The 26,473-nt window shown below is 48.2% G+C and overlaps 2 protein-coding genes across 4 annotated transcripts; one reads left to right on the plus strand and one right to left on the minus strand.

Annotated features, from left to right (window-relative positions):
- The first annotated feature begins 382 nt into the window (after positions 1–382).
- On the plus strand, positions 383–17,392 carry MYORG (myogenesis regulating glycosidase (putative)). Of its 3 annotated transcripts, XR_005530941.1 has the most exons (3): positions 383–487; positions 3,623–6,628; positions 17,378–17,392. XR_005530941.1 is itself a non-coding variant. In XM_039247075.1 (2 exons), the coding sequence occupies exon 2, from the start codon at positions 3,696–3,698 to the stop codon at positions 5,838–5,840; it is 2,145 nt and encodes a 714-aa protein (XP_039103006.1). In that variant the 5' UTR covers positions 383–491; positions 3,623–3,695; the 3' UTR covers positions 5,841–7,394. The 3 variants fall into 3 exon arrangements, 2 of the variants coding, with proteins under 2 accessions (XP_039103006.1, XP_039103005.1); XM_039247075.1 differs by lacking the exon at positions 17,378–17,392 and having other exon boundaries at positions 383–491; positions 3,623–7,394; XM_039247074.1 differs by lacking the exon at positions 17,378–17,392 and having other exon boundaries at positions 3,623–7,394.
- Positions 13,442–26,473, minus strand: NUDT2 (nudix hydrolase 2). The gene is made up of 3 exons (XM_039247076.1): positions 26,360–26,473; positions 15,986–16,126; positions 13,442–14,039 (listed from the first exon to the last, which is right to left on the minus strand). Exons 2-3 carry the CDS (start codon positions 16,110–16,112, stop codon positions 13,723–13,725), a joined length of 444 nt encoding a protein of 147 aa, XP_039103007.1. The 5' UTR covers positions 16,113–16,126; positions 26,360–26,473; the 3' UTR covers positions 13,442–13,722.

Genomic DNA, 26,473 nt, shown 5'->3' on the forward strand with positions numbered 1-26,473 from the left:
CACATCCCAAATTTAGCCTAGAGGTGCAAGAATCCCGACAGTCGACAACTGCTCCTTCCTCCAGAACTACATTTCCCAGAAGGCCTAGGGCAGAGCCCCGCCTGCATGCTGTGAGCAACTGCCCGGCGGGGGCGGGCCTGAAGGTAGGGGGCGGAGATGGGAGACCTCCTGCTGGTGGCCCCCCAGAGTTGCCGGGAGGTGGATACAAAACAATAGAAGAAAGGTGGGGGCTAAGGGGCTGGGCCTCGTATCCACGTGACAACGTGGGCGGAGGGATCCAGCACCAGGGGTGGGGCTGGACTCCGAGGCGAGAAGTGGGACAGAACGACCGGGGCGTGGCCGAGCAGGAAGAGGGCGGGTCCCGAGGAGGGCCTCAGCTGTTCCCAGCTAGGCAGCGCCCGGCGCTGTGCTGTGGCAGCGCAACTCCAGCTAGCGTGGAGGGAATCTTCGGGAGCCTCCCTTCACCCCCACTTCTGGGGTCACTGCCGTGAGTGAGCCCAGCGGGAGGACTTGGGGGGGTGTTGAGGAAGCACACTTCCTGAACTTTAGTTCCTACTAATGAGTAGAGGGTGCGAGGCTGGACACTTGGGCCCCTCCTCAAACCGCGGTTCCCAGCGGGCAGCTGGCCCCTGGACCTCATTCTGTCCCTTCGGGCACTGTAGCTGTAGCGCTGGGTGTTGGGGGTGGAGTATTCCAAGCTGTAGGCGCAGTCACTCGATCCCTTCGGATCCTGTCATTGAGGAGGGCAGGGAGATGGGCGGGATCGCCTTTGTCATTTCTCTCCCAAACCCCCGGAATTATGTTCGACAAACGACTCAACTTGGCATGGCCTCCCTTCTTTGGGGCCAGGCCCGGCCCTACCCCTCAGATCCGGTCAGCGGCTGGCAGCCAAGACTGAAGTTGAGTGTCAAGTGGGGAAAGGCTTAGCTAGGTCAGACCCCGCCTGCCGGCATTAGCCTGTGGTTGGTCAGATGGCGGAGGCGGCAGATTACAGGGGTCTCTAACGCTGTTAACATAGGAACCACAGTTCCTCCTCCACAGCTCCGGTACCAGATGCCATTAAAATTGCCCCTGTTCTACTCCCAAGTAGCCTTCCTGGAGCAAGTAGCAGCGTCAGTCCTTGAGAAGATAGGCTTCACTATGCACACATTCACCTGATGGGAGCCTGTCCCACCCTCTGGCCCACAGAGCTCCTTTCCTCTGCTGCATTCAGCCAGTGGGACCATTATCTCCCATCTCTTTAAAATTATGCTGTGGAAGGTTAAGCTAGGATTTTGGATTAGGCAACCTTGCTACCTGGTGACTTCAAACAAGTTCCTTTTTCTGTTTGGGCAAGTTTCTTCATCTGTAGAATAGGCACTATAGCCAGGCCTCTCGTTCAGTATTGTTAGAGTTGGGTGCTGTGGTGGCATTTGGGAGCCCAGGACAGGACCTGCATTGAGTGGGTGCCTAGGCCTGTGGGTTTCTGTCCTTCACAAAAAAGCCCAGAAAACAAAACAAAAAACCTTGGAACCCTAGAACATTAAGATTCTCAGAACCTGTTGAAAAGGGTTCTTGAGGTCATCTTGGTGGCCTCTCTCTGCCTCCAGGTGTAATGAGATGGGCTGACTTAATAAGAAAGTTTTGAGGATGAGAGGTTCTCTGTCCTATTCAGATATGGACCCTTTCCCCTCTTTCTCTCAGTGCCCAGAATGGGGCCCCGGTTGTCCTGAATGAATGAATATAAATGTACTTTGGGTTTTGCTTAGCTTGAAGGCATCAGCTAAAGGCAACCATGTTCATTCTCTGGGAGGGCTTTTCTAACCTGTTGCTACAGGAAGGGAGGTCCGTACTGGGGTGGGGAAGTTTTGGAAGCTAAGTTGTGTGGGATGAGAGAAAGAGTAACAGGCTGTTTCAGAACAGCTGGAACTGGTCAGCTTAGGGAGTTGGGGGGAAGGAGCGCATACAATGAGGTCCTGGAACGACACCTCCCTGGAGGGGAGGGTGCATTGTAGGGAGCTGTATATTGACATTCGGGATCAAATTCTAGTCTGTACCTGTCATTCTTGGTAGTTTCTTCATGGGGGGGGGCGGTGAGGACCCCGAGCATTTTTGGCATCTCCTTGGAAATAGCTGAGAACTTTGAGACAGACACTGGCATCTAGGAGGAGGCTAATTACTATTTGCTAGTCTCCCTTTCCACTTCGTCCCAGCTGGAACAGGTGGGCAGCTGGGTGGCAGACACCGTGTGTCTGTGTGTGCACCTAGCTAGTGCTATTTCTTTGTTGAACTATGCCCTGAGGGCTGAGATAGGAAGGGTCAGCGGCCTTGAGTAGCAGATTGGGACATACACCTCCCCCCAAGTCTATGGGATTTTTTTTTTTTTTTGCAGTCCTATCTGGATGTTTAGCATACACTGTATGAGAGTGTATGTGTGCAGTATGGGGTGTCTGCTCCATGAAGAGCTGATAGATGGGGGAGAGACATTGGCCCATTATGGCTAGCTATATGGCTGAAGGATTTAGATTGGGAAAGGAATGAGTTTGGTGGTCACAGGATAGGCCAGGATGGAAATGGAATCAGAAAGGCAGATGAGGCCACGACATGCCTTGACTCTCTACTGCAAAGCTTACACTTCTGAACTTAACCCTGGGGGTCATGAGTAGCTCTCTACACTAGGAAGGGATATAGTCTCATAAGTGCTTTAAGAAGATCACCATGGTTGCCATGAGCAGAAGGCATTAGAGGAAACTGAAGTTGGAAACAGGGAGGCCTAGGGGGGAAGTATTGCAATGATATGGGGGGGAAATGACAGTGCCCAAACTAGGGCAAGGGCAGCAAGAGAGTCAGTGAGTGGTGGAGACACATCCAGGAGGTAGCTGGCCAACAGATGTGTTGCCGGGAGGAGAGAGCAGGAAGGTTGGCAGGGAAATGGACTTGCTGATCAATTATTGAAAACAGGGTAGAATTTGAGAGAGCAAAGAAAGGATGGCTTGAGAAGTCACCATGGCCTCCATGCTAGACTCTTTACCCCAGCCCTAATGTCCAGACTCAACCCTGACTCTCTCCAAACCAGGCCCAAGACTGAGTGTAGCTTTGGATATCTTCTCTAATCTCTAGATTTAATCTGACTTTTGACTCAAGATTAAATTCCATGCCTGAGATGTTCCCCCTTCTTCTCTCCTCTCCCCCTCTGGGGACAGGGAAGCCAGCCTACTACCCTGTTAAAGGTCTGAAGGAGATGGTTGGATTATCTTCCCTCTCCCACCATGGCCCTCTCCAGATCCTTCCCCTTCTCTTCAACCTGAACTGCACCCATGTGTGATCCAGGGAGGCCTAACTAATTCTGTGATTCTAGACAGCTCCCTGCCTGGGTTTGTTCCTTCACTAGGGAAATGAGGATGCATGCCATTTGCCCCTCCCCATTCAGAGTCCTGACTAATTTTTGCAAAAACTGGGCTCATGAGAAAGAGTGGGTAAGATACAGATAGATGGTCCTGTTATGGGTCAAACCTTTAGTCTCAGACCTTACATCCCAGTAATACAACCTTCCCAAAGTATATACCTCTTCTTTCTTGCTGCAGCAAAGGGAAATTCTATGGCATGAGAAAGCTCAGTTCTACTTCACTCTTTCCGCTTCCAGAATCAGGCAAGCCAGGTTCAGACACGCCTTGTTGGGTGGTCCCACTACCCACTCCTTCCATAACTGGGGGCTGATGCCCCAGAACCCTCAGGAGAAGAGCCAAGCCTATCCCCGCCGCCGCCCTGGGAGCCACACAGACCATAAGAGTCCCAAGGCCATCGCAGGCGCAGCTATGTACACCTTCTTGCCTGATAATTTCTCGCCTGCCAAGCCCAAGCCGTCCAAAGAGCTGAAACCACTGCTAGGCTCCGCGGTGCTGGGGCTGTTGCTGGTGTTGGCTGCGGTAGTGGCCTGGTGCTACTACAGCGCCTCTTTACGCAAAGCAGAACGCCTGCGGGCGGAGCTGCTGGACCTCAATAGAGGCGGCTTCTCCATCCGCAACCAGAAGGGTGAGCAAGTCTTCCGACTGGCCTTCCGCTCAGGCATGCTGGACCTTGACTCCTGCAGCCGCGATGGTGCCCTGCTCGGCTGTTCTCGGACAGCCGATGGGCGCCCGCTGCACTTCTTTATCCAGACTGTGAGGCCCAAGGACACGGTGATGTGCTACCGTGTGCGCTGGGAGGAGGCAGCTCCGGGGCGCGCAGTGGAACATGCCATGTTCCTGGGCGATGCAGCGGCACACTGGTACGGCGGTGCTGAGATGAGGACCCAGCACTGGCCTATCCGCCTGGATGGCCAGCAGGACCCACAGCCCTTTGTCACCAGTGATGTCTACTCCTCTGACGCCGCATTTGGAGGCATCCTTGAACGCTACTGGCTGTCATCGCGTGCTGCTGCCATCAAGGTCAACGACTCAGTGCCCTTCCACCTGGGCTGGAACAGCACCGAGCGCTCGCTGCGGCTGCAGGCACGCTACCATGACACTCCCTACAAGCCACCTGCCGGCCACTCCGCAGCGCCAGAGCTCAGCTACCGTGTGTGTGTCGGCTCCGACGTCACTTCAATCCACAAATACATGGTTCGACGCTATTTCAACAAACCATCAAGGGTGCCAGCACCCGAGGCCTTCAGGGACCCCATCTGGTCCACATGGGTGCTGTATGGGCGTGCCGTGAACCAGGACAAAGTGCAGCGTTTCGCCCAGCAGATCCGCCAGCACCGATTCAACAGCAGCCACTTGGAAATAGATGACATGTACACACCTGCCTACGGAGACTTCGACTTTGACGAGGCCAAGTTCCCCAATGCCAGTGACATGTTTCGCCGTCTGCGCGATGCCGGGTTTCGCGTCACGCTCTGGGTTCACCCGTTTGTGAACTACAACTCATCGTGCTTTGGTGAGGGTGTAGAACGCGAGCTGTTCGTACGCGAACCCACTGGCCGGCTGCCCGCGCTTGTGCGCTGGTGGAATGGCATCGGCGCGGTGCTGGACTTCACACGCCCCGAGGCTCGAGACTGGTTCCAGGGACACCTGCGGCGGCTGCGCTCCCGCTATGCTGTGGCCTCCTTCAAGTTTGATGCAGGAGAGGTCAGCTATTTGCCGCGGGACTTCAGCACCTACAGGCCGCTGTCCGACCCCAGCATATGGAGCCGACGCTACACTGAAATGGCGCTGCCCTTCTTCTCTCTGGCAGAGGTCCGCGTAGGCTACCAGTCACAGAACATCTCATGCTTCTTCCGCCTAGTGGACCGCGACTCGGTGTGGGGCTATGATCTGGGGCTGCGCTCGCTCATCCCCGCGGTGCTCACTGTCAGCATGCTGGGCTACCCATTCATCCTGCCTGATATGGTGGGTGGAAACGCGGTGTCTGAGCGCACAGTAGGCGGTAGCGAAGTGCCCGAACGTGAGCTCTATGTGCGCTGGCTGGAGGTGGCCGCCTTCATGCCCGCTATGCAGTTCTCAGTCCCGCCTTGGCAATACGACGCCGAAGTGGTGGCTATCGCTCACAAGTTTGCCGCGCTGAGGGCCTCACTGGTAGCGCCGCTATTGCTTGAGCTGGCTGGTGAGGTCACCGACACAGGCGACCCCATCGTGCGCCCCCTCTGGTGGATTGCGCCAGGCGATGAGACGGCACACCGCATCGACTCTCAGTTCCTTATCGGAGACACGCTGCTGGTGGCGCCCGTACTGGAGCCAGGCAAGCAGGAGCGAGACGTCTACCTGCCCGCAGGCAAGTGGCGCAGCTATAAGGGCGAGCTTTTTGACAAAACCCCAGTGCTGCTTACCGATTACCCTGTCGACCTGGATGAGGTTGCCTACTTCATCTGGGCATCCTGACCCAACCCACGACCCAGGAACCCCACAGCCCTAACCTCTGTCTTCATGCAGGCCTCTAACCCTCCTTCACAACCACACTGTGCATCCCCGGGAAGTCCCCACCTGGGCAGTTCCTGCTAAGTGGGAGCTGACATAGATGTGTCCCAGCCAGCTCCTGTAGGGCCAGGTGAGGGGGCGCTGAAGCAACTTCCCATTTCAATGCACTATCCTAAAGACACTCTTTCCCTCCACGCTCACTGCAGTCTGCAGAAACCTCTTCCTGAGGTGGGAGTGAGAGAACTCAGAGGTAAAACGAGTTACACATTACACATGATTGTTTTAAAAGCACAGAGAGAAACCTTCCCGTCCATCCTGGCCTGAAGGGCCATCTTTGTGCTTCTGAGGTGGGGACTTGATCCTCTTTAGTGTCCCCAAATAGCTCCCTGCCATACTTAGAAGGGCACATTCTTGGTGTTGGAAGCCAGGCCCTGAGTTCCCAGCACTGGCCCGAAGTGTGCTGACCTGGTCGTACCCCAGCTAAGGAGATGGGATGGAGGTGTTTGGCCAACAGGCAAGGAGGAAGGAGGTCTCATCCAAGAGGACAGGAGGACTGGGCAGAGCACTGAGCCATCACTGCTGTCCCTCATTTGTGAAGAGACTCCTAATGCTGCACTTACCCATCTATGTAAACACATGGGCTCAGCCCTGGACCAGACCATGGCCTAATGGGTAAGGACTTGCAAGGCCGTGCAGGCCCGACTTGGTGCCTTAACTCAAGAACCTGTGTGTGTGTGTGTGTGTGTGTGTGTGTGTGTATGTGAGAGAGAGAGAGAGAGAGAGAGAGAGAGAGAGGCACCATGTGTTCCTGGATAAGCTGGATAAGCCTGAAAGGAGGGGACAGGAAGCAAACTTGAGGTTTTGATTGTTGAGCTGGCCCTCGCCTGGTTGATGTCCCTGGGACTGTAATAGGAAATAAACAGCCCTTTCAAGATTTCTCAGCTGTCTCACTCCCTGCATACATGGCAGGGGTGTGGCCTAAAAGGGAGCAGTGTTCTTTTTCTGGTGGTGGTGTGCTTTGGCATGTGAACTACATTTGCACACCAACACCTGTAAATACACATACAGGGTAAGGCCTTTCATTTCAGCCATTTTCCCTTTCTAAGAAGAGCAGCCTCAGCCAGAGTAAATCTCCCTGACTTTGCAGCTGAGTCTGAAGAAGTGGCTTGCCAGAGTGGGGAGGTAGGAAACAGGGCAGGGCTCAGCTTCTCTCAACCCCTAAAGAACGCATCCTTTTGTCCACTCCTCCACCCCCTCTGTTTCCCCAGTGTGAAGAATGCCTAATGAAAGTTTGGGGGCACTCACAGATGTCCATCTTGAGTGCTGAGTCTACCACTTGTCTACAAGCTGTGTGATTTTAAGCAAGCTGCTTAACCTTATTGAACCTCAGTTTCCTCATATGTAAAATGGTGATTATAATGCCTACCTCCCAGATTGTTGTGGGAACTATAAGCACAAATGTATGTAAAGTGCCTAGCACAAGTAGGTGCTCAATAAAAGGTAGTTATTATACTATTTCTTGTTTTTGTTCGTTTGTTTGTTTTTTGTTTTTGTCTTTGTCTTTGTGGGGTTTTATTGCATGAAAACAACAAGGATTTTTCCAGGCCCCAGCTCCCAGCACAACTGGCTTCCTCTGGGCCTGCCTGTGACACACTTTTCCCAAGCATTTGCACCTAGCACCCAGTTGAGCTCTTAATTTGTGACCCAAAGGACACTGTGGGCCAGGAGAAAGGCAAGAAGAGAGGTATCTAAAGGTGGGATGTCAGAAGCCAGGATTCCTGTGTCCCCGGGAGATGGGGAGTATATGAATGAGCTTCCTTCTCCTTTTTGTCAAGAGCATCCACTGATTGGCACTCAGTGATGAGCTTCTTGGGGCCCCAACAACCCCAGGCTATGGAGAACACCCACGCTGGGTCCTGGAAGGTTCCCTAAGTGGCTGGAGACCATGACTCACACTTGAATGGCCCTCCAGTTTTCTTTGCAATCTGAAGCCAGTTTAACCTCTTAAACCACAGTTTCTTCATCTTTTTAATAGAATTTCTAGGATTCATTGAGATGTACCTATTAAGCACTTATGCAAAAATTGACAAAGAGTAAGTGCTCAATAAATGGTAACTCCTATCAACTCTTCTTTTAAACAAGGGATGCTAAACAAGAAACAAAGAAAATCTCTGCCTAGAACCTCTGCTGTCCAATGTGGTAGCTACTATCCACACGTGACTTCTTAAATTTAATTTAAAAATTAATTAAAAGGAAATAAAATTAAAATACAGTTCATCAGGCACATTAGCCACATTTCAAGTGTTTGAAAGCCATGTGTGACTAGTGGCTAACATATTGGACAGGACAGATTATAGTTGCAGAAAGTTCTAGCGGACAGCCCAAGATGAAACAGAGTGTGCTGAGATGGCATGGGGAGGGATAAAACAATCTATAAAGCCTAAGGAATCTGGCATGGAGGAGGAGGCATACACCTTTCAGAAGGGCGTTAAGGGTGGGCAGCAGTGTCTTACAGCCTAGATGGGGAGGGGGCGCACCATACCCACTGAGCATTCACTGTGTGCTAGGACAGGGCCAAAGGGAAGAGTGTCCTTTTCTGGCCAGCAAACTGGCCCTTGGCTTGTGAATTGGTTTCTAGTCAGGCTTCTGCCATTTTCATTAATCACAAAAGCAGGGATGAACAAACTGAAGCACTGAGAGAGGAGGGTATTGGCAGAAGATTATTAACCAAGACTAGACTGGAATGTGGTGTTCTGTATCCAAATGCCTGGAATTCCCTACCCACTTTTCTTTAGCATGGCCCAGCCCTGGCCTATATACGACCAAGGATGGGGAACCAGCCAAAATGTATATCTCTGAAGCTGCCACCCACTGTTTCTAGGTCAAGAAGTGTTTTCCCTTCCCCCATTGATACCAAAACAGAGAGATTCGGGAAGGGGGTGGGAGGACCGGAATGACAGGAGCCATGAGAAAGAGCTAAATCTTGAGATAGAGGGGGCATGAGGAAACTGAGCTGGAAGCTACCTCTACCCCTCTTCTGGCCCCTTTCAGCTTGTCCTGCACCCCATTCCTCCCCATCCTCTTGTGCATCCCAAATTTATGTTTCTCTGCATATCTGGATGGAGGTGGCTGTCCTTACTCCATAGAACTTGCAGCAGCCTTGTATGATTAGAATTCCTCATTGCATTCCCCCGCCCCATACCCCTGAGCTGGTTGGTGGGGGCTGATATTCAGGAATGGAGAACTCCTCCAGAGGTAATGGATGGGGAGAGTGGCCCACTGGGACTGGGGCCTAATGCCCCCATTCTATAACCCTCTACATCCTGAGAGTCTGTCTTAGTCTCCTTTCTAATACCATATGAATCAGATGAACCCTAGTCAAGCCTAAGAGGTGAGCTTTCTGAGGGTCTTTGCCCTGGCTCCCCAGGATTTGGGTACTGTCTCTCACCCTGGCTGGCTCCAGAGCAAGTCTTCTGCTGGTTCCTCTCACCAAGTTTCTGATCACTTCTCCCCTCCTCAAGCCCAAGGTCAATGCTCCATCCCCTGGCCACAATCCCACAGCAGATCTTATTAATCCTAACCTGGTCCACTGCAGTGGCCTCCTGACTTTTTTCACTCAGACCCTTCAGTCTAATCCACACAGCGGCTAAGGAAATCTTTTTGAAATTCAATCAAATCACTTAGGAAAATATCCAAACTCTGATGTTTAAGACTTCTACTTTCTGAATACTTCTCACATCCCTGTTTCTATTTTCCTCACACACACACACTTATGAGTATATTTTGAAAAGCATTTGAAGAAATACTACCTTCTGTTCTAGGAACAGCTGCACAGCCCATCCCTGAGAGGGGAGGCCTGCCTCGACCCAGCCTTAAAGAAAACCACAGAGGCAACTGGGTAATTTCCTTTCCTGCTATTGTCCGACTCAGTGGGACTTCTGCTGACACTCTCCCCTCTCTGGCACACACCCCTGGTCCCAAGGAACAACATGTTTTTTATCTTAAGGCTAGCCATTTACTTCACCATGCCCGTGGATTTTTCCAGCAGCTTGAGGGAAGGGGAGAATCTTTTTTTTCTCAACGCACTTTATCATTTTGATGGAATACAGGGGAAAACAGAGGCTGATCTCTTTTTTCTATACTGAGATATAATTGACAGAACACTATATTTTTCAGGTATTAGTTTCAGGTATACAGTGTAATAATTGGATATTTGTATATATTGCAAATGATCACCATTTTTAAGTCCAGTTAACATGTCACCATACATTGTTACCAAAAAAAATTTTTTTTCTTGCAATGAGAACATTCAAGATCTCCTCTCCTTGCTACTTTCAAATATGCAATGCAGTTTTGTTAACAATAGTCACCATGCTGTATATTACGTTCCCATGACTTATTATATTTTGTAACTGGAAATTTGTACCTTTTGACTCCTTCACCCATTAGGGGAGGGGAGAGTTTATGACCCTTAAGTTGCAAATCCTGAGCTTGGCTGGGCTTGGGGTTGGGTGAGGAACAGCAAAAGACAGAAGAGGAGGTCCTGTCCCTGGGAGTCCCCAGTCTAAAGAATACAAAGAAATCGTGCCTCTGTACTCTAGATCCTGGTGTTTTTCCCTCCCTCTCTAGCCCCCTTTTCCCTCCTCAGGGTGTCCAGTTGAGATCTTCCTTTTTCACAATCCTGAGCAGGAGGTGGATTGGTAGGGCAAGGGAAGGGAAAGGAGTAGGGTTCGAGAAAGGTACAGAGATCTCGCTGGGCACCTATAGAAGAGCCTCAAGGGGGCAGCAGCAGGGCTGGCACAGCCCTCCTCTAGAAAAGAAGGGATAGGTTGGGACAATGGAGATGTAGGCCTCTGTTCCCCAAACATGGGGGTCCCATCTGAGGTCTCATACATACCATCACAAGCACTTCAATTGAAATTCTATCATCAAATAGCTATCATTGTAACTTCATTCCTTTAGGTCTTCAGTTCAGCAAAGAAGTGCCTACTATGGGGGTGTAAGGTATTGCATTTGGGAGTCAAGAGGGCATTTTAGTTTTCCAGAGCCCACCCTGGTGGGGACAAGTGTGTGTTAAATGCTTCTCCACCCTGGGCGGTGGAGGTGGAGTTCCAAGAGGAGCCTCTTCAGGTATAGGTGGGGAACAGGATAGTATTTATAGGATGGGTGCTTATTAGGGAAGGCTTCCAGGAGGACATGCTCTGTGGAGGGCCTCAGATTGAAAGGAGAATTGTAGTCTCCTTCCCACATCTCTGAGCAAGCTGACCAGAAGCAAAGTGGGGATGATGACAAAGCCTACTCACCCACCATGTCCTAGTCTCAGTCCCACTTCCCCCCACCTGACCCACCTCTTATAACATGCCCTGGTCCCACCCTATCAATTCTTCCTGCAGAGAGTAGATGAAGATAATTTATGGGGGTCCTCTCTCCAAAGTACCTGTGTTTTGGAGGCACCTGGGTGGCTTAGTCGGTTAAGCATCTGACTTCAACTCAGGTCATGACCTCACAGTTCATGAGTTTGAGCTCTGCATCAGGCTCTCTGCTGTCAGCACAGAGCCCACGTCAGATCTTCTGTCCCGCTTGCTCCTGCCCCTCCCCCACTCATTCTCTCTCTCTCTCTCTCTCTCTCTCTCTCTCTCGCTCTCGCTCTCTCAAATCTACATATATATAAACTTTTTTAAAAAGGTACCTGTGGTTTTTTAAAGTTCATTTATTTATTTTGATGGGCAAGGAGCAAGTGGGACAGAGGATCTGAAGTAGGCTCTGTGCTGATAGTTCTGTGGGGCCAGAACTCATGAACTGTGAGATTATGACCTGAGTTGAAGTCAGACGCTTAACTGGCTGAGCCACCCAGGTGCCCCCAAAGTACCTGTGTTTTAATGGAAAACTCTGTAAGGCCCAGAGGAATGACTTTAAAGCCATACGAGGTATTCTAAAGTCTTCCCTCGGGCATTTCATCCTCAAAGCACCCCACATATAGGCAACTGCCAGGGTCATCTACCTTCTTAAGCCTCAATTTCCCCAGCTGTAAAAATGAGCAGCAAAATTAGGTCATTTTCCAGTCCCTTCCAACTCCAACATATAAGGTTTTAACATCTTGAGCTTCGACAGCCTCCCATGCTGAGAGCATGGGGCTGGCCAGCCCTTGTTAGGAGGCAGCTAGCCTGTGGTTTGGCACCACTGCCCAGCCGGCATTTATTAAATCAGTGGGATGCGGTCCCTTCTGGCCTGGAAAGAGAACATTAAGCTCCAAAAACTTCCTGCAGCAGGCCTCCTTCAGAGAGCGCTGCTCTGAGGGGTGAGGAACAAAACCATTCAGGTCCTTGGCAGTGCTCCAAGATACTGTTTGCTAGTATTTTTGCCCTGTCTACACGGAGCCAGTGACTAAAAACATCTGGACGCCTGTTAAAGACTTTGGTGACTTCTCTCTCCTTCCTTCAGGGCTGGCTGTTCTTGACCTTGGTAATCCTAGTTGACCTTTACCAATGCCCCTTTGCATCCAATCTTCTGCACTTCGTTGGGCAACAACCCTCTAATAAAATCCACATGAATCCATCTGCTAACAGCTCCTGGAAGGGCTGTAGGATCTAACACCTGCCCTGCATTCCTTGAGCCCTAGTAGCTAGGGAAAACAGGGCTGAGACCCAACTCTTGCACCTCTGGGTCTTAGAGTTGAATTGGAGAGAAAAGGAGGAGGTAGGAAGAGAGAAACATAGATGATGAGAGCTTGCTAAAGGTGGAGATGGCAGCTGCAGGCAAGGAGTGCACAGGTGTAGTGATGAGGCTGCTGGGTAGCCTGGCAGAGTCCCCGTGGCCTGGGCCTGCCTCTTGCCAGTGACTTCAGTCATGCTGACAAGGCCCATGCTGACTCTGGGAGGCAGGACTGGGCTGACAGGTTGGGGTCCACATGACACTAACCTGGTGTGCCAGTGTGATCTCAGTGTCCCTCATCTCCCTCTTGTGACCTGGGATATGTCACAAATTCCTTGGGTCTCTATCTTTTTAAATTATTTTTTAATGTTTTATTTATTTCTGAGAGAGAGGCACACACAGTGTGAGCAGGGGAGGGTCAGAGAGAGAGGGAGACAGAATCTGAAGCAGGCTCCAGGCTCTGAGCTAGCTGTCAGCAGAGGCCGATGTGCGGCTCAAACCCACGAACCGTGAGATCATGACCTGAGCCGAAGTCAGACGCTTAACCGGCTGAGCCATCCAGGCACCCCCTTGGGTCTCTATTTTAAGGAAGCATCTACTAAGCACCTACAACATACGTGCCTGGTGCCAGAGAGAGGGTAGATTTAGTGAGTAGAATAAACCCAATTCCTGTGCTCTAGTCCCACTTGCTTGTAGATCCTGTCCAACTACAGGTCGCAAAGTCTCAGGAACGCTGTCAGGTGGGGTGAGAGTGCTTGGAGTTCCAGAGGCAGGAGAGTCACCCTGACTCCTCCCTTAGCTTCTCTGGGATATAGTGCATGGACACAGGATTCCCTCTGGCTAAGGTCAGAGCTCCATTCCACTTGAGCTTTCTCCCCACCAAGGGCAAGAGTCCAAGAAATAAAGACAACAGGTTAGATGGACAGATAAGCTCCCTGAAGTTTATTTGTAAATTACAAGGATGCACTTACTGCACGTAGATTTTTTTCTTTTTAATTCCTTGTTCGCCTTCCTTTCCACCCAGCTCAAATTTTTGTTTGCGTTCCTCTGAGAGTCCTCAGCTGATTTTACTAACCTATCTGCTCTTTGCTCTGATGAGCCAAAGACCAACACAACCTTCCCCGGAGTTGACAACGGTTCATCTCCGAAGGCCCTCAAGGATCCTACTGAGGTAAATGACTGTGCTCTGGTCAGCTCAGGAGGCTGTGGAGCAGAGAAACTGGTGTCCTTCTTGGAGCGCTGCCTTCATCTCCTTGAACTGAGCCAACTGGCAGGCCGCGTCCAGCCCCAGCCAGCGGTAGGCTTGGTGCTCATGGGAGAGGCGGATCTCCACATCGCAGTCCTTCACCTCCGCCAGCCAGTAGATGACTGTTTTAGGCTTCTTCCTGGCCACATAATTGAGCTCCCTTCTGAACCCCTCAATGATGGTCAGCTGGCCTGCTTCTATGCCTGCTTCCTCTTGAGTCTCCCGCAAGGCTGCTTCTAAGTCATTTTCTCCTGATTCCACATGGCCTGGTTAGGAAAAAAGAGGAAGAGATAATCTTCAACAAAGGTGGAATTTTCAGGTCAGATGATTTAAAGATGGGGGTCTTCGTTGACTTTTTTGGATGTTGCTAAGCTAACGGGGGTCTAGAGAATGGCAATATCCTAACATGCTTAGGAATGGGGTACAGAACAGGTAGCGTCTGGGCAATTCCTCCTTCCCACTCCCTCTTCTCTGCAGAGAGCTAACAGACCATGGGCTTAGCAAGTCTGGTCTAGAAGGCTGCTATTCAGTGGTGAGAGAGATGGTCTCCCTCAGATCTCTGCTTTCTTATTCTTTGGAGCTCTCCTCATCCCTTGTTCTCAGGGAGACATTTCCCTTGGAGACCCTAAATTGATTTTCCGAAGGAAGGGCAATTCCTTCTTGGCAGGTGAGAGCTGGCTAAAGAGGGAGCACTTTGCCTGCAATCCACAGTGAGGACTTAACACTGTCTTAGTTGGTCCCTGAAGTCCCAGAACCAACAGACAGGCTCCAAACCCTGCACTGCAGCACCGGCAGCTGTTTCCAAGTAGCTATCAAGGCTTTTCCAAATTGTTTTCATCTTTCTAACTGAGCAAGGCCAGATTCCAGTTTCATAGGGAAAGTCCTGATGGGAACTTAGACTAAGGACAAGCTGAGAGCCAGTTCTAAGAAAATTTGTTGGCAAGACTCAAACCCAAGCAGACAGCTGCCAAAAAACTGTTGTAGGAGAGCCTGAAGCTCTGCAGACTGGGAGCAGCCCTCAGTTTGGCCTCTAGGCCCTCCTTGCAAATTCTCAGCTTGCCCAGAGGGGCCAGGAAGGACAGGGAGGGGCCTGGCAGCCTCTGTCAACACGTGGTTCCAGCAAGTTGCTGGGGGCCTCCTGGTTCAGGAGATCATGGGGAGCAGGAATTGTTAGCTGTTCCCTTCTTGGTTCAGAGACAAGGGGACATCCAAGCCCTCCTCCTTCCCAGGGGCTCTCCCAGCAGTGCCCTGAGTCAGCTGTTGCTTCACAGCTCCCACAGAAAGCAACCAGGAGTTGGGGCTTAAAACACCAATCTAGCTCACGGCTTCTGGGAATCTTCTCTCTATAGCACTTCATGTAGCTATGTACACAAAGCCAGGTAGGTACTGCGTCGGGGCGGGAGGTGGGGGGAAGGTGAGAGGGACGCTGGTGCTGAGAGGTGATGCTGATCCCCACCTGCCCTCAGAAGTGTGGGGAGTCTCTGAACATGCCCTTCCCAATAGCATCTGTGCTGCATTCTACCCATGAGTGTTAATAGGGTGACTTCTCCTCCAGGCCCGGGTGGGACAAAATTTGGAGAGGTCCTTTGAAATCTTTCAGTGAGAGGTACTATGCAGGATGACATCGGTGATCAGGAGACAAGTGTGAAGATTTCTATTCAGAGTGTTTGTGACACTTCTGTCCCTCTCTTTCACCTTATTTCTCCTTAGTGAAATGCAAAAGTGCAAAGTTTATTTCCTGTTCCCATTTCCTTATTCTTATCCAACTTGGATCATGCCCTCCCCCATGGCACTCCCCTTTAAAGTTCCTGCTCCCTTCTATCTGGGGGCTGTTTGCTTGGGGCTCCTGACCTGCAACCCAGTAATGGCTTGACCCCAAGGCCCCCAATTCCCAGCCCAGTGCCTTTTCTCCTACCCAGCCATTCACCACAGAGACTGGCACTCCAGTGAATGTTAGTCACACACAGGAAAACAGGTGCCGCTTCTGCCCTGGAATTCAATCACCAAGTTCTATTTCCAGCTCTGCTCTGGCCTGGCCTGGAGACCATGTATGTAGAAAGGATCAAGGGCTCCTGGTTCCAACCCCCGCCCCCCCCCTCACCCCCACCCCGCAACACAGCCACTGGAACATAAGCCTTGTGGAGGGCCTGGCAGAGTGGCTTTCTGAGCAACACTCAGCATTTTCCCGAGAGCCAGGCCCTCTGCCTTGCACCTTTGGGAGGAGTCCAGTGATGAATGCCATCTGAAGCCTGCAGCAGTAGAAACTCAATCACAGGGTTGTCCACCTTGGGAATGAGGCGTCTTCGGAAAATGATCAAGCCACTCGCTCTGAGGGCCATGGTCTATCTGAGGACTTAAGGAAGAAGAAGCGGGACAATGGGAAGTTACACAAAACAGGAAGATCTATCCTGTGGGCAGTACTCTAGTGCTGGGGAGTAGCACAGACCAGCTAACAGTGACGTCACCAGCTACAGAAAAAGGGAGCATACCGAAGATCAGATGGGGGAAACCAGGAATCTGAGGCTGCTTTGTGTGTGCTGGTAGGACCGTGGCCCCTACCCTGTCAGGGCAGCTCCATTCCAACTCTTTCAGGTCTCCTTGTTAAGACACAGGGGCTGGGGCCGGTGTGCATGCATTAAGAGACTAAAGGTCCTCAGAAGCAAACCCACTGAAACTGGAGAGATGCTGGGAATGGGAGAGATGAGGAACATTCTCATCAAACCCGTGGTTCCATTTCCTTCAGACTGTAGCCTGAGTCTGTGGGGCAGAGACCCCAGGAATGTGGTTTCAGATGGCTCAAGGGGTCACTGAGGGAAGGTAGTGTGGGGTACCCAAAAGCTTTTTGTTACTGATATTTTTAGTCTTATCCATGGTTTAGAATGTTACACATTCACATGATTCAAAATTCAAACTACAAAAAGGCACACACAGTAGAAAATCTCTTTCCTACCCGATCAGAAGCAAGCTAGTGTTATGGTCAAGAGTGTGAATCTGCAGCGTGGGTTCAAGCTCTGACTTTGCCACTTACTGTGTGATTAGCTCCTAAGTCTCATTTTCCTCAGCTCTAAGACAGGATAATAACAGTTCTACCTCAGGGGCGCCTGGGTGGCTCAGTCAGTTAAGCAGCTGACTTTGGCTCAGGTCATGACCTCATGGTTTGTGGGTTTGAGCCCTGCGTCTGGCTCTGGGCTCTGTGTTGACAGCTCAGAACCCAGTGCCTGCTTCAGATTCTGTGTCTCCCTCTCTCTCTGCCCCTCCCCCACTCACGCTCTGACTCTCTCTGTCTCTCAAAACTGAATAAACATTTTAAAAATTTAGTAACAGTTCTACCTCAAAGCGCTGCTGTGACTTAACTTTTGTAAAGTGCTTTAGGACAGTGCCTGGCACATAATAAGATTTCAATATGCACAGGAAAATGTCTGGAAGGATACACATCATTTATAGTATTTCCTGCAGGATGAGATGATGAGGAGACTTTAATTTTCCAGTCCCTATATTTCTGTATTGTTTGGAAGTTTACAGAAAATATTTATTATTAACTTCATAATCAGCAATCCTGTGAAGACTACAATTTTTTTTTTAAATATTTTTTATTTATTTCTAGGAGAGAGAGAGAGAGAGAGACAGCGTGAGCAGGGGAGGGTCAGAGAGAGAGGGAGTCACAGACTGAAACAGGCTCCAGGCTCTGAGCTGGCTGTCAGCACAGAGCCCCACGCGGGGCTCAAACCCACGAACCGCGAGATCATGACCTAAGCGAAAGTCGGACGCTTAACCGACTAAGCCACCCAGGCGCCCCGAAGACTACAATTTTTTAGCCTTTTCCATTTCAGTTACTTTTCCTTCCATTTCAGAAAAGAGTGTCAACAACAAACAACGACAAAAGAGAGGAAGGGAGAAGAGTAGAAATATCTGCAGAAGTGAAAAAACAACTCCTCTGAAGGGGGACATGTTATCAAGGTAACAAAATATATGGAAGATCTCTTATGTAAGAACTTGCTAAAGAAAATTTATCATTTGAAATTTTTTTTAATGTTTTTTTAAAATTTATTTCTGAGAGAGAGAGAGAGAGAGAGAGAGACAGCAAGACAGCGAGACAGCGTGAGCAGGGGAGGGTCAGAGAGTGAGGGAGACACAGAATCTGAAACAGGCTCCAGGCTCTGAGCTAGCTGTCAGCACAGAGCCTGATGGCAGGGCTTGAACCCACGAACCGTGAGATCATGACCTGAGCCGAAGTCGGACGCTTAACCGATTGAGCCACCCAGGCGCCCCAGAAAACTTGTCATTTGTTCAGTCAACAATATTTACTGAGTAGCTACTATGTTCTAAGTACATGCTAGGCCTTGCTCTCATGCAGTTTATATTCCAGTGGGAGAGACAGATCTTAATCAAATAATTAAGCAAATTAAAAAGTAATTGCCAATATGGTATGTGCTACAAGGGAAAAATGTGTAATGGATAACCTGACCTTGTCTGAGGGATCAAGGAAGGTTTCTTTGGAAGAAGGGATGTTTGAGTAGAGCAGTAGGGACGAGTAAAAGGAAAGCTGGCAATGAGAAAGAGAAGGAGAAGCGTGTTCCAGAAGGGGACAGCATGAATAAAGGTCCTGAGGGGGGATGGCAGAACAGAAAGAAAATCAGGTCTCTCAAATTCAGCAAAGGCCTGGGAGAGTGACCCAGGCAGGAAAAGACCCAAGTCAGCAGGGCTTCCTCTGCGAGACTCCAGAGCCAAAGAAGGAGCCGGGATGCTGGACAGCAGAGATGATGCAGAGAGAATGGCTGGAGCAGGAGGTGATGGCCTCCTCGGCCCTCTTGCTGTTACTCAACCAAGATGAACCTGCATCTGCAAAGGCACACAAATTAGACCCAAACTGAAACCCTTTCCAGCATAATTCTCAGAACTGTCAACACATAGTTTACCAAAAACCAAATCCACCCAACACTGTGATCTTTCCAAATATTTCTAAACCTATAATGAGTATTTAAGAATTGGAAATAATTTCTGGGGCGCCTGGGTGGCTTAGTCGGTTAAGCGTCCGACTTTCGCTTAGGTCTTGATCCCGCAGTTCGTGGGTTCGAGCCCCGCGTCGGGCTCTGTGCTGACTGCCAGCTCAGAGCCTGGAGCCTGTTTCCGTCTGTGACTCCCTCTCTCTCTGACCCTCCCCTGCTCACGCCGTCTCTCTCTCTCTCCTAGAAATAAATAAAACATTAAAAAAAAAAATAAAAAAAAAAGAATTGGAAATAATTTCAAGTGGGTTTTTTTTTTTAACTTAAAACATTTTTTTAAATGTTTGTTTATTTTTTGAGAGAGAAAGACAGTGCAAGTGGGTGAGGGGCAGAGAGAAAGGGAGACACAGAATCTGAAGCAGGCTCCAGTCTCTGAACTATCAGCACAGAGTCCAATGTGGGGCTGGAACTCACAAGCCATGAGATCATGACCTGAGCTGAAGTCGAAGCTTAACCACCTGAGACACCTAGGCACTCCTTAAGACTTTATTTTTAAGTAATTTCTACACCCAACGTGGGGCTTGAATTTATAATCCTGAGATCAAGAATCGCATGCTCTATAGACTGAGCCAGCTAAGTGCCCCTCAAATGGGGTTTTTGAAATGGTCTGTGTTCTCATGTACTGTTGGTAGGAGAGAAAATTAGCATATCCCTTAGGAGGGCAATTTGGTAATAATTATCAAAACATAAAATGCATATTTCCTTACACCTAGCAATTCCATTTCTAGGCACTCTGACATACACAAATACATGTTTAAGATATACACATAAGGATGTCAACACAACCTTGTTTGCAATATCAAAAAGGAAAAAAAGGCAGAAACAAATATCCATCAATATGGGAAGGTTAAAAAAACTGTATCTGTAAGATGGAATATTATGAAGCCATTTTAAAAAAGGAGGTAGGGCCAAATGTGCTGCTTTTAAGAGGATTTTCAGATGGGGCACTGGGTGGCTAAGCCGGTTAAGCTTCGACTCTTGATTTAGGCTCAGGTCATGATCTTACAGTTTCTGGGTTTGAGCCCTGCATTGGGCTCTGCGCTCACACTGTAGAGCCTGCTTGGGATTCTCTCTCCTCTCTCTTTCTCCCTCCCTCCCCAACTCTCATCCTCATGAGCTCATTCACTCTCTCTCTCTCTCAAAATAAATAAACATTAAAAAAAAAAAAGATTTTCAGACATAGTAAGTGAAAAATGTATGATTCAGAATAGAATGCATAATGCTATCCTGTTGGAGTTTTAAAATTTACATGTAAACTGGTAGCAGGCTTTTTAAAACATTATGTTCTATTTCCCTGCTCTCCCTATTTAAGCCAAAAACTTTCTCCATTCTGGAACCAGAAGGAAGCACCCTGTTGCCACAGTACTGGGGAACAAAGGGTTCAAACTGGTGGTTCCAGGTTTAGGCAGAAACAGGTACCAGATCCCATGCCCTCCTATCAAGATGCATATAGAGTATTATCAAGTTACTGGTGAAGGGCACCTTGCTCCTGCCTTGTGTTGAGTCCCATGGAATGAATGTCAGACCCCTAGATAAGCTTAGGGATCCAGGACTAGAGGGTGCTGCCTCAGACAGGAAGCTCCGGAGCATTGCTCTATATCACTGCCATCACCAGTGCTTCATGGGGAAAACAACATTGCCTCCATGGGGGTGGAGGGTAAGAAAGACAGGCCTAGTGTGACCACGTGGAGCCACTGGAAAGAGGGGAACAGGCCAATATTTTCCTATGGGGACATGGCTTAGGGCAGTGACAAGGGCATACCCTTATCACTTATCTTAGAAGACACCAATGTGTAGGGGTAACCATATCTAAGAACCAGACCCACCAATGGTTCATCTTAATGGACCAGAAGAGCTAGGATCAGATGTTCACTTTCTACCTATCCTATGGACCTGTGAAGAGGCTAGTTGTTCTAGAAAGGCAAAACTCCTGTTTACCCTTTCAATGGCTTGGCTTGAGCCAGCTGTTCTCTAGAATTTCTCTCTCCTTCCCCATACATGTTACTTCCTACTCATGCATTCAGATGCAGCTCGGTGTCACTTCTGTGAAGCCTTCTGGCTTCTAATCATTCCATCTTCTGGGCTTTTTACATGGCTCAAATAAACTTCCGTAGCGTTTGGTCAGAGAAGCAGAACACTATGAGGACATTAAGGATTTAGTATAGGAATTACATCTTGTGCAGTTGTGGAAGTTGATGGGGAAATCCATGCAACTCTGTCACCTCTGCATCTGGTGTTGTGCCTGAAGTCTCTCTGTGTCAGCAAGGCCAGCAGTTGGGAAGGAGAGCTGGATGTGAAGTGGAGGAGGGCAAGGAAAACTGTAACTAGAAAACAAACCAGATCCTATAAGGGCGAGAAGAACTCCTGAGGACAATCTGAAACCTGTGACTTCTTTCACCATTTCTAAGCTCAGAACTTATAGGAGGAGCTGGAGCCCTTTGTCATAGAGCTGAATGGACACCTGGCCCAGCACTTGGAGGAGCTGAAGGAGGACATTCAGCAGGAGTTGGGGAGCTGCCGGCCTGGGTACTATATCCTGCGCCAACAAGGTGAATCAGCAGATAGTGTCAAAAGGTACGCACTGCCACATCCTTGGTATCCTGCTCTGTCTTTCACAATGCACTAGTTGCTACTTCGCTTAAGCTTTCCAAATCTTGCATGACATTTTCTTGAGGTTGACCCTAACTTGGAACCATATACGAAGGGAATCCTGGGAAACAGTTCCCGCTTAGCTAAGTGGACACAGAACAAAGTCACCACAAGCACAATACCTAGTCTGGTAAATCTCAGTCTGTACCTCTGGCAGGGAAGAGCCGGACTATGCACTCTGTCTCCTTGGGACCCAGAACAGCAGCTTTCAACAGATGTTCATTGACTCAACAGAACACTCTCCCCACATCCCACTCAAACAAATGCTCAGGGTATGTTCTGGGATTTTGGGAAACAGCCCAGTGTTTTCCTGAAGAGTGCCATTTACATAAAAGTCAATGGAGCTATTGTTGTAGGTTTTCTGTTTTTCTGGAGACCATGAAGGGAAACTGTCCTGGGGTTTGAAAGTTGTCAGCTTACAGAGAAAGACACACATACACACACACGCACACGCATGCACACGCACGCACACGCACATACACACACACCAGACTCCAAGCAGATTCAAACCTCAGGGGGTTAAAGAACACAGCATCCAATATGCAAATGTGCTTGCAGCCAGGATACAGAGATGAGAACTCCAGGCTGACAGCAGGCAATTCACACTTCAGAAAAGTGGCAAAGTGCCTTAGGTGGTTAAAAAAAACCTGAATAAAAAATCCTCAATGTCATCAGAAGGTTCCAGAAGCTAAGGAAAGAAAAGTGCTCTTGCCTTTCTCTATATATACATTTCCCTTACACCTCAGGAGGTTCAGAACCTAGGTGCCAAAAAATAATTCACAGATAAATGGCTGTTCTGATGTATTGTGTTCCAGTGTTTTCATCAAATTAATCAGAGCGCAATTGCAAGCATAGCCAACCCCAAAAGCCCTCACAAATATACCTTTAGATACAGAAAGGGCTCCCCAAATCCTCTCCTCAACTTGTTCCTTATAATCTAAAATCCCTTTAGCAGAAACTGTTTGATGCCACCATGTTATCAATTAAGCATCTGCACTGTGACAGCTGTACTGTGCAAAGTTCTTTACATGTATTTTTTCTAATGCTCAAGACAAATCTTCATGATAAGCATGAGTGTCTCCAGTTTTGGATGAGGAACTAAGATTCAAGAAGGTGAAAATACTTGCCCAAAGGCATAGTTGGTCTGTGAAAGGCAAGATTTGAATTCAAGTAAGTCTAACTCCAAAGTATATTTACCCCTTATACAGCTCTGCTTACCATGAAAGAAAGGGCTTAGGGCACAAATGGCCCTGAGAGAGGACATGCATATAATTTATAAAATTACTGCCAGTTCCAAAATTCCCAGTCTTTGATCTATATTCATATGGAGAGTTAAAAAAAAAATTGTTTTTAATGTTTAGGAGACACAGAATCTGAAGCAGCTCCAGGCTCTGAGCTGTCAGCATAAAGCCCAATGTGGGGCTCAAACCCACAAACTGTGAGATCATGGCCTGAGCTGAAGTCCGATGCTTAAATGACTGAGCCACCTAGGCGCCCCATACATGGTGGATTTTTAACGTGCCTAGCTGGAATCCTTTCCATAGAATAGGTTTTAGTTGGGGGACTGGGAGTGGAGATGAAGGTCCTGGTGCCCAAGGAAGACCTGGAGAGGTAAAGTGTAGTCTTAGGCCCCTAAACTTTGCCTTTCTATGAGTCCTCTGCTTTTTCTCTGGGAAGTAAAAAGTTAAACCACACATTCAAATCTATAGCCAGTAGCCTGAGGGGTTCCTAAACACCAAATGTTGGGAATACTCTTAATGCTAGCCTTGGATAAGCACACAAACACCTAACTTAGGAAGGGCACTGGTATCCAGCAAAGTTGCCCAGGCCATTCCGCTGTGAGGCGGAAGGTCAATTCTGCCTGCCTGCCTACAAGCAACTCTGACTGCTCCGCTTTCCTGCTCTTCCCATAATGGTCTTTTCTGATTCTTCAACTCCCCTCCTCCCTTTCAAAGAATTGAACAGACATGAGGTGCCCATCAGTGAATAAAGCTCTCTCTCGTAACAACAACAACAACAGAAAGAAAAGAAAAAGAAAAAAGGAAAAGAAAGAAAAAAGTTCCCAACTACTGTGAATAAATTGAGACAAAGAAAATGTTCCCTTAATTGCACCTTTCCTTGGGCATATGCCACTCTCTTCTCTCACAGAGATCAAGCTGCTGAGTCATCTTGCTATCTTTGCTATTTGGTTGAGGGTGGAAACAGGAGATTTCACCTGTAATGACATGAGTATTGGCTTCTAGGAAGGGGCTAAAGTCAGACAAGGTTGGGACAAAAATCATTCCTAGTAAAGGGGATCTGTTAAGTGGCCTGTTAGTGCCATCTGCTGTCCAATTCTAGAAAGCAAACATGGGGAATTCTAATATTAGGGCCTGGAGGGATTTACTGACTCATCTAACATCTGTTGAGTGTGTCCTACTCGACAAGCAGTATGAAATAATTGAAGAGTGGATATAAAGCTGAATATTATAAAGCCCCAGCTTTCTAAGGGTTCACAGTCTCATCAAAGTGGAAGGTCCTTAGACAAGTTGCCAGTGTGTTTTGTGCATCATTGGGGTGTGTATAAAACGGAAAGGAAGCAAAGAAGAGGGAGTGATTATCTTTAAGTCGAAGAGGTAGGCCATAAGGATTCTGAAGGATGGCTAGGAATTCCCCAGGCAGAATAAAGGTAGAGGCAAGGCGCATTCCAGGCAGAGGAGTGTGGGCAAAGACCCTTAAGCACAAAATGGCATTCCATTGATGAACAACTTAGTTTATATTTTGTAGGCAATGAGGAGCCTTTGACTGATTTCAGGCAGGGCTGGCAATATGGTCAGATTGACATTTTACAAAGACAGTCTGGCAGCAAGGAAGGTGGAGAATGAATTAGGATTGAAGGCAGGGAGATCAACGAGTTCCAAGCTCGTCACCAACAGTCCAGATGACAAATGGTAGCGTTAAATTAAGGCAGAGATCCTGAAAAAGGAGAAAGGATGATTTTGAGAAATGTTTAGAAAAGAAAACCAACGGTATTTGATGTTTCATTGTTCCAGAGAGAGAGTGGGGGAGAGAGAGATTGTTTGGTTTGGGTGACAGCGGAATAGGGAGTAGAATGTAAAATAATGATTTGCTTGGGACAAGATGAATTTGAAGTGCTATAGATTACTCACAAGGTAAATGAACAGATGGAACTGTGTTCAGTGATCTGATCACCTCACCCCACCTCTTCATTTCCCAAGGTGAAAATTTCCTATTGGAGAAAGATTTCACTTCCACTATAGGTACCTCTGCAGGCCATCTCCTCCACATGGGTAAATCTGCCTGTACATCTGATATTCAAAGCATTTTATCCTCTTTCAGTCAGAAAAAGCATGGAAAAGCATGGCTGGCTTTGCAGTGAGAAAGACCCAACTCCCTAATTCAACAGCTGTATTACTTTAGCAAAATGCTTCCTTAGGCCTCACTTTCCTTATCCGTAAAATGAGGGTAACCTCTATTTTACATGGTTAATGCAGAGTTTAAAATAATGTATACATAAGATCGGAAATATCAGAAGTACTGAATATATATGAGTTATTTTTATCTACTGTCCTAAAAGGTCATCAGAAAGCTTCAGTGTTATGTTCTAATAGCATGCTCTTAGCTTCTATTGCTAGCTGAATCAAGAAATGGCTTTTCATATTTCTAGCAAAACTGCTGGTGAACACAGTTCACTACACCATCTGTATTCCTATGTATAAAGTACCACAAGATAAATTCCTTTCAATATAGGTACTAGGAAGAAATTTCACTCTTTTGAATAATGGTTTCCTTTTTTGCGTTATTTCTCGGACAAGTTTTGAGCTAAACTGGGTGCTTGCAGTAAATCTACTGGCCTTGTTAGCTAGTATATTTGTTTGTTTCTATTATGAAGGTAAGAGGTCCATTTTTTGGAGTTACTGCTTGCCAGGCATTGTGCCAAGTGCATTACTTTCATCATTTCATTTTATCTTCACAACAACCCTCTGAGCCTTTAGCATGATTTTTCAAGAGGGGGAAAAAAAAAAAAAGGAAGATGTGTCTGGGTAGACTAAAAAGTAGGTCTGCCTGACTCCCAACAACATTGCTCCTAACTTTGACTCTACATTTGGTTATACGATTGCTGTTTAGTAAAACTTTAGTTTGCAAGCATAATTCGTTCCAGAAATATGCTTATAACCCAAAGCACTTGCATATCAAAGCAAATTTCAAGAACCATTGGCTCAGTTGTGATCATGTGACATTTGACGTCAGATACTACTTATATTGCAAAACATTGCTCATTTATCAAGTTAAAATTTATTAGAAATGTTTGCTCTTCTTGCAGAACACTCACAATCCAAGGTTTTATATACACACACACACATTTGCTTGCTTAAAGAAATAGAACAACAAATAACAAATACATAGAGCCCAAATCAGACCATAGCAAAGAACAAGGAAGTTATGTTTTAGGTGGTGGGACTCTCCTGTTATTTTTTTTCTTTATTTCTGCTATAATTGCCACGATATTATTCATTAAATAGATGAAACAATTAGAAAACAAAATTTCTTCTGGAAAGCAGGCAGGGTTTAAAGGGCAAAAACAAAGTGAAACTGAGGCCAAGAAAGGGGAAGTATGGCGCTCTTGCCGCTGGGCCCTAAACGGGAACTCTGGGATTCCGAGGCCGCACCCCATCACCATCCGCGTGCGGGCCAGCAAGGCTCAGAGCCATTGAACCCTTCTCTCTCCCTGAGCACAGAGGAAAACGGAGGTCCTGAGGCGGGGGAAGGGGGGGAGGCCTGGCCTGCCCACGCCTCACTGCCAGCCTGGAGGAGAGTGCGTCCACCTTTGACGGTGCACCGACGGGAGGTTATTCGGCTTCAGATCCCTACTGTTCCAACCTCAGTTCCTTAGCAAAGAATACTACACTGAGCCATTCTATAAGACTACTCACCCAAAGCCGAGGGAGGTAGGAGGCGCGCCTTGAACAGAAAGGGCGAGTACGTCGACCAATCCGGAAGGTTCGGTTGCGCTTAGAGCAACCAACAGTATAGGGAGAAGACTCCTC

Source organism: Hyaena hyaena, unplaced genomic scaffold (genome assembly GCF_003009895.1).
Source record: "Hyaena hyaena isolate Hyena2069 unplaced genomic scaffold, ASM300989v1 scaffold_289, whole genome shotgun sequence".
In the NCBI taxonomy this organism is placed as follows: Eukaryota; Metazoa; Chordata; class Mammalia; order Carnivora; family Hyaenidae; genus Hyaena; species Hyaena hyaena.

What these genes read in the sequence shown, in the direction of transcription:
- NUDT2 (XM_039247076.1), bottom strand. Translation starts at nt 16,112, where the DNA reads ATGGCCCTCAGAGCGAGTGGCTTGATCATTTTCCGAAGACGCCTCATT. An exon ending in TCACTGGACTCCTCCCAAAG is followed by an intron (nt 14,040 to 15,985) that starts GTGCAAGGCAGA and finishes TTTCCTAACCAG; the next exon opens with GCCATGTGGAATCAGGAGAA.
- MYORG (XM_039247075.1), top strand. Translation starts at nt 3,696, where the DNA reads ATGCCCCAGAACCCTCAGGAGAAGAGCCAAGCCTATCCCCGCCGCCGC.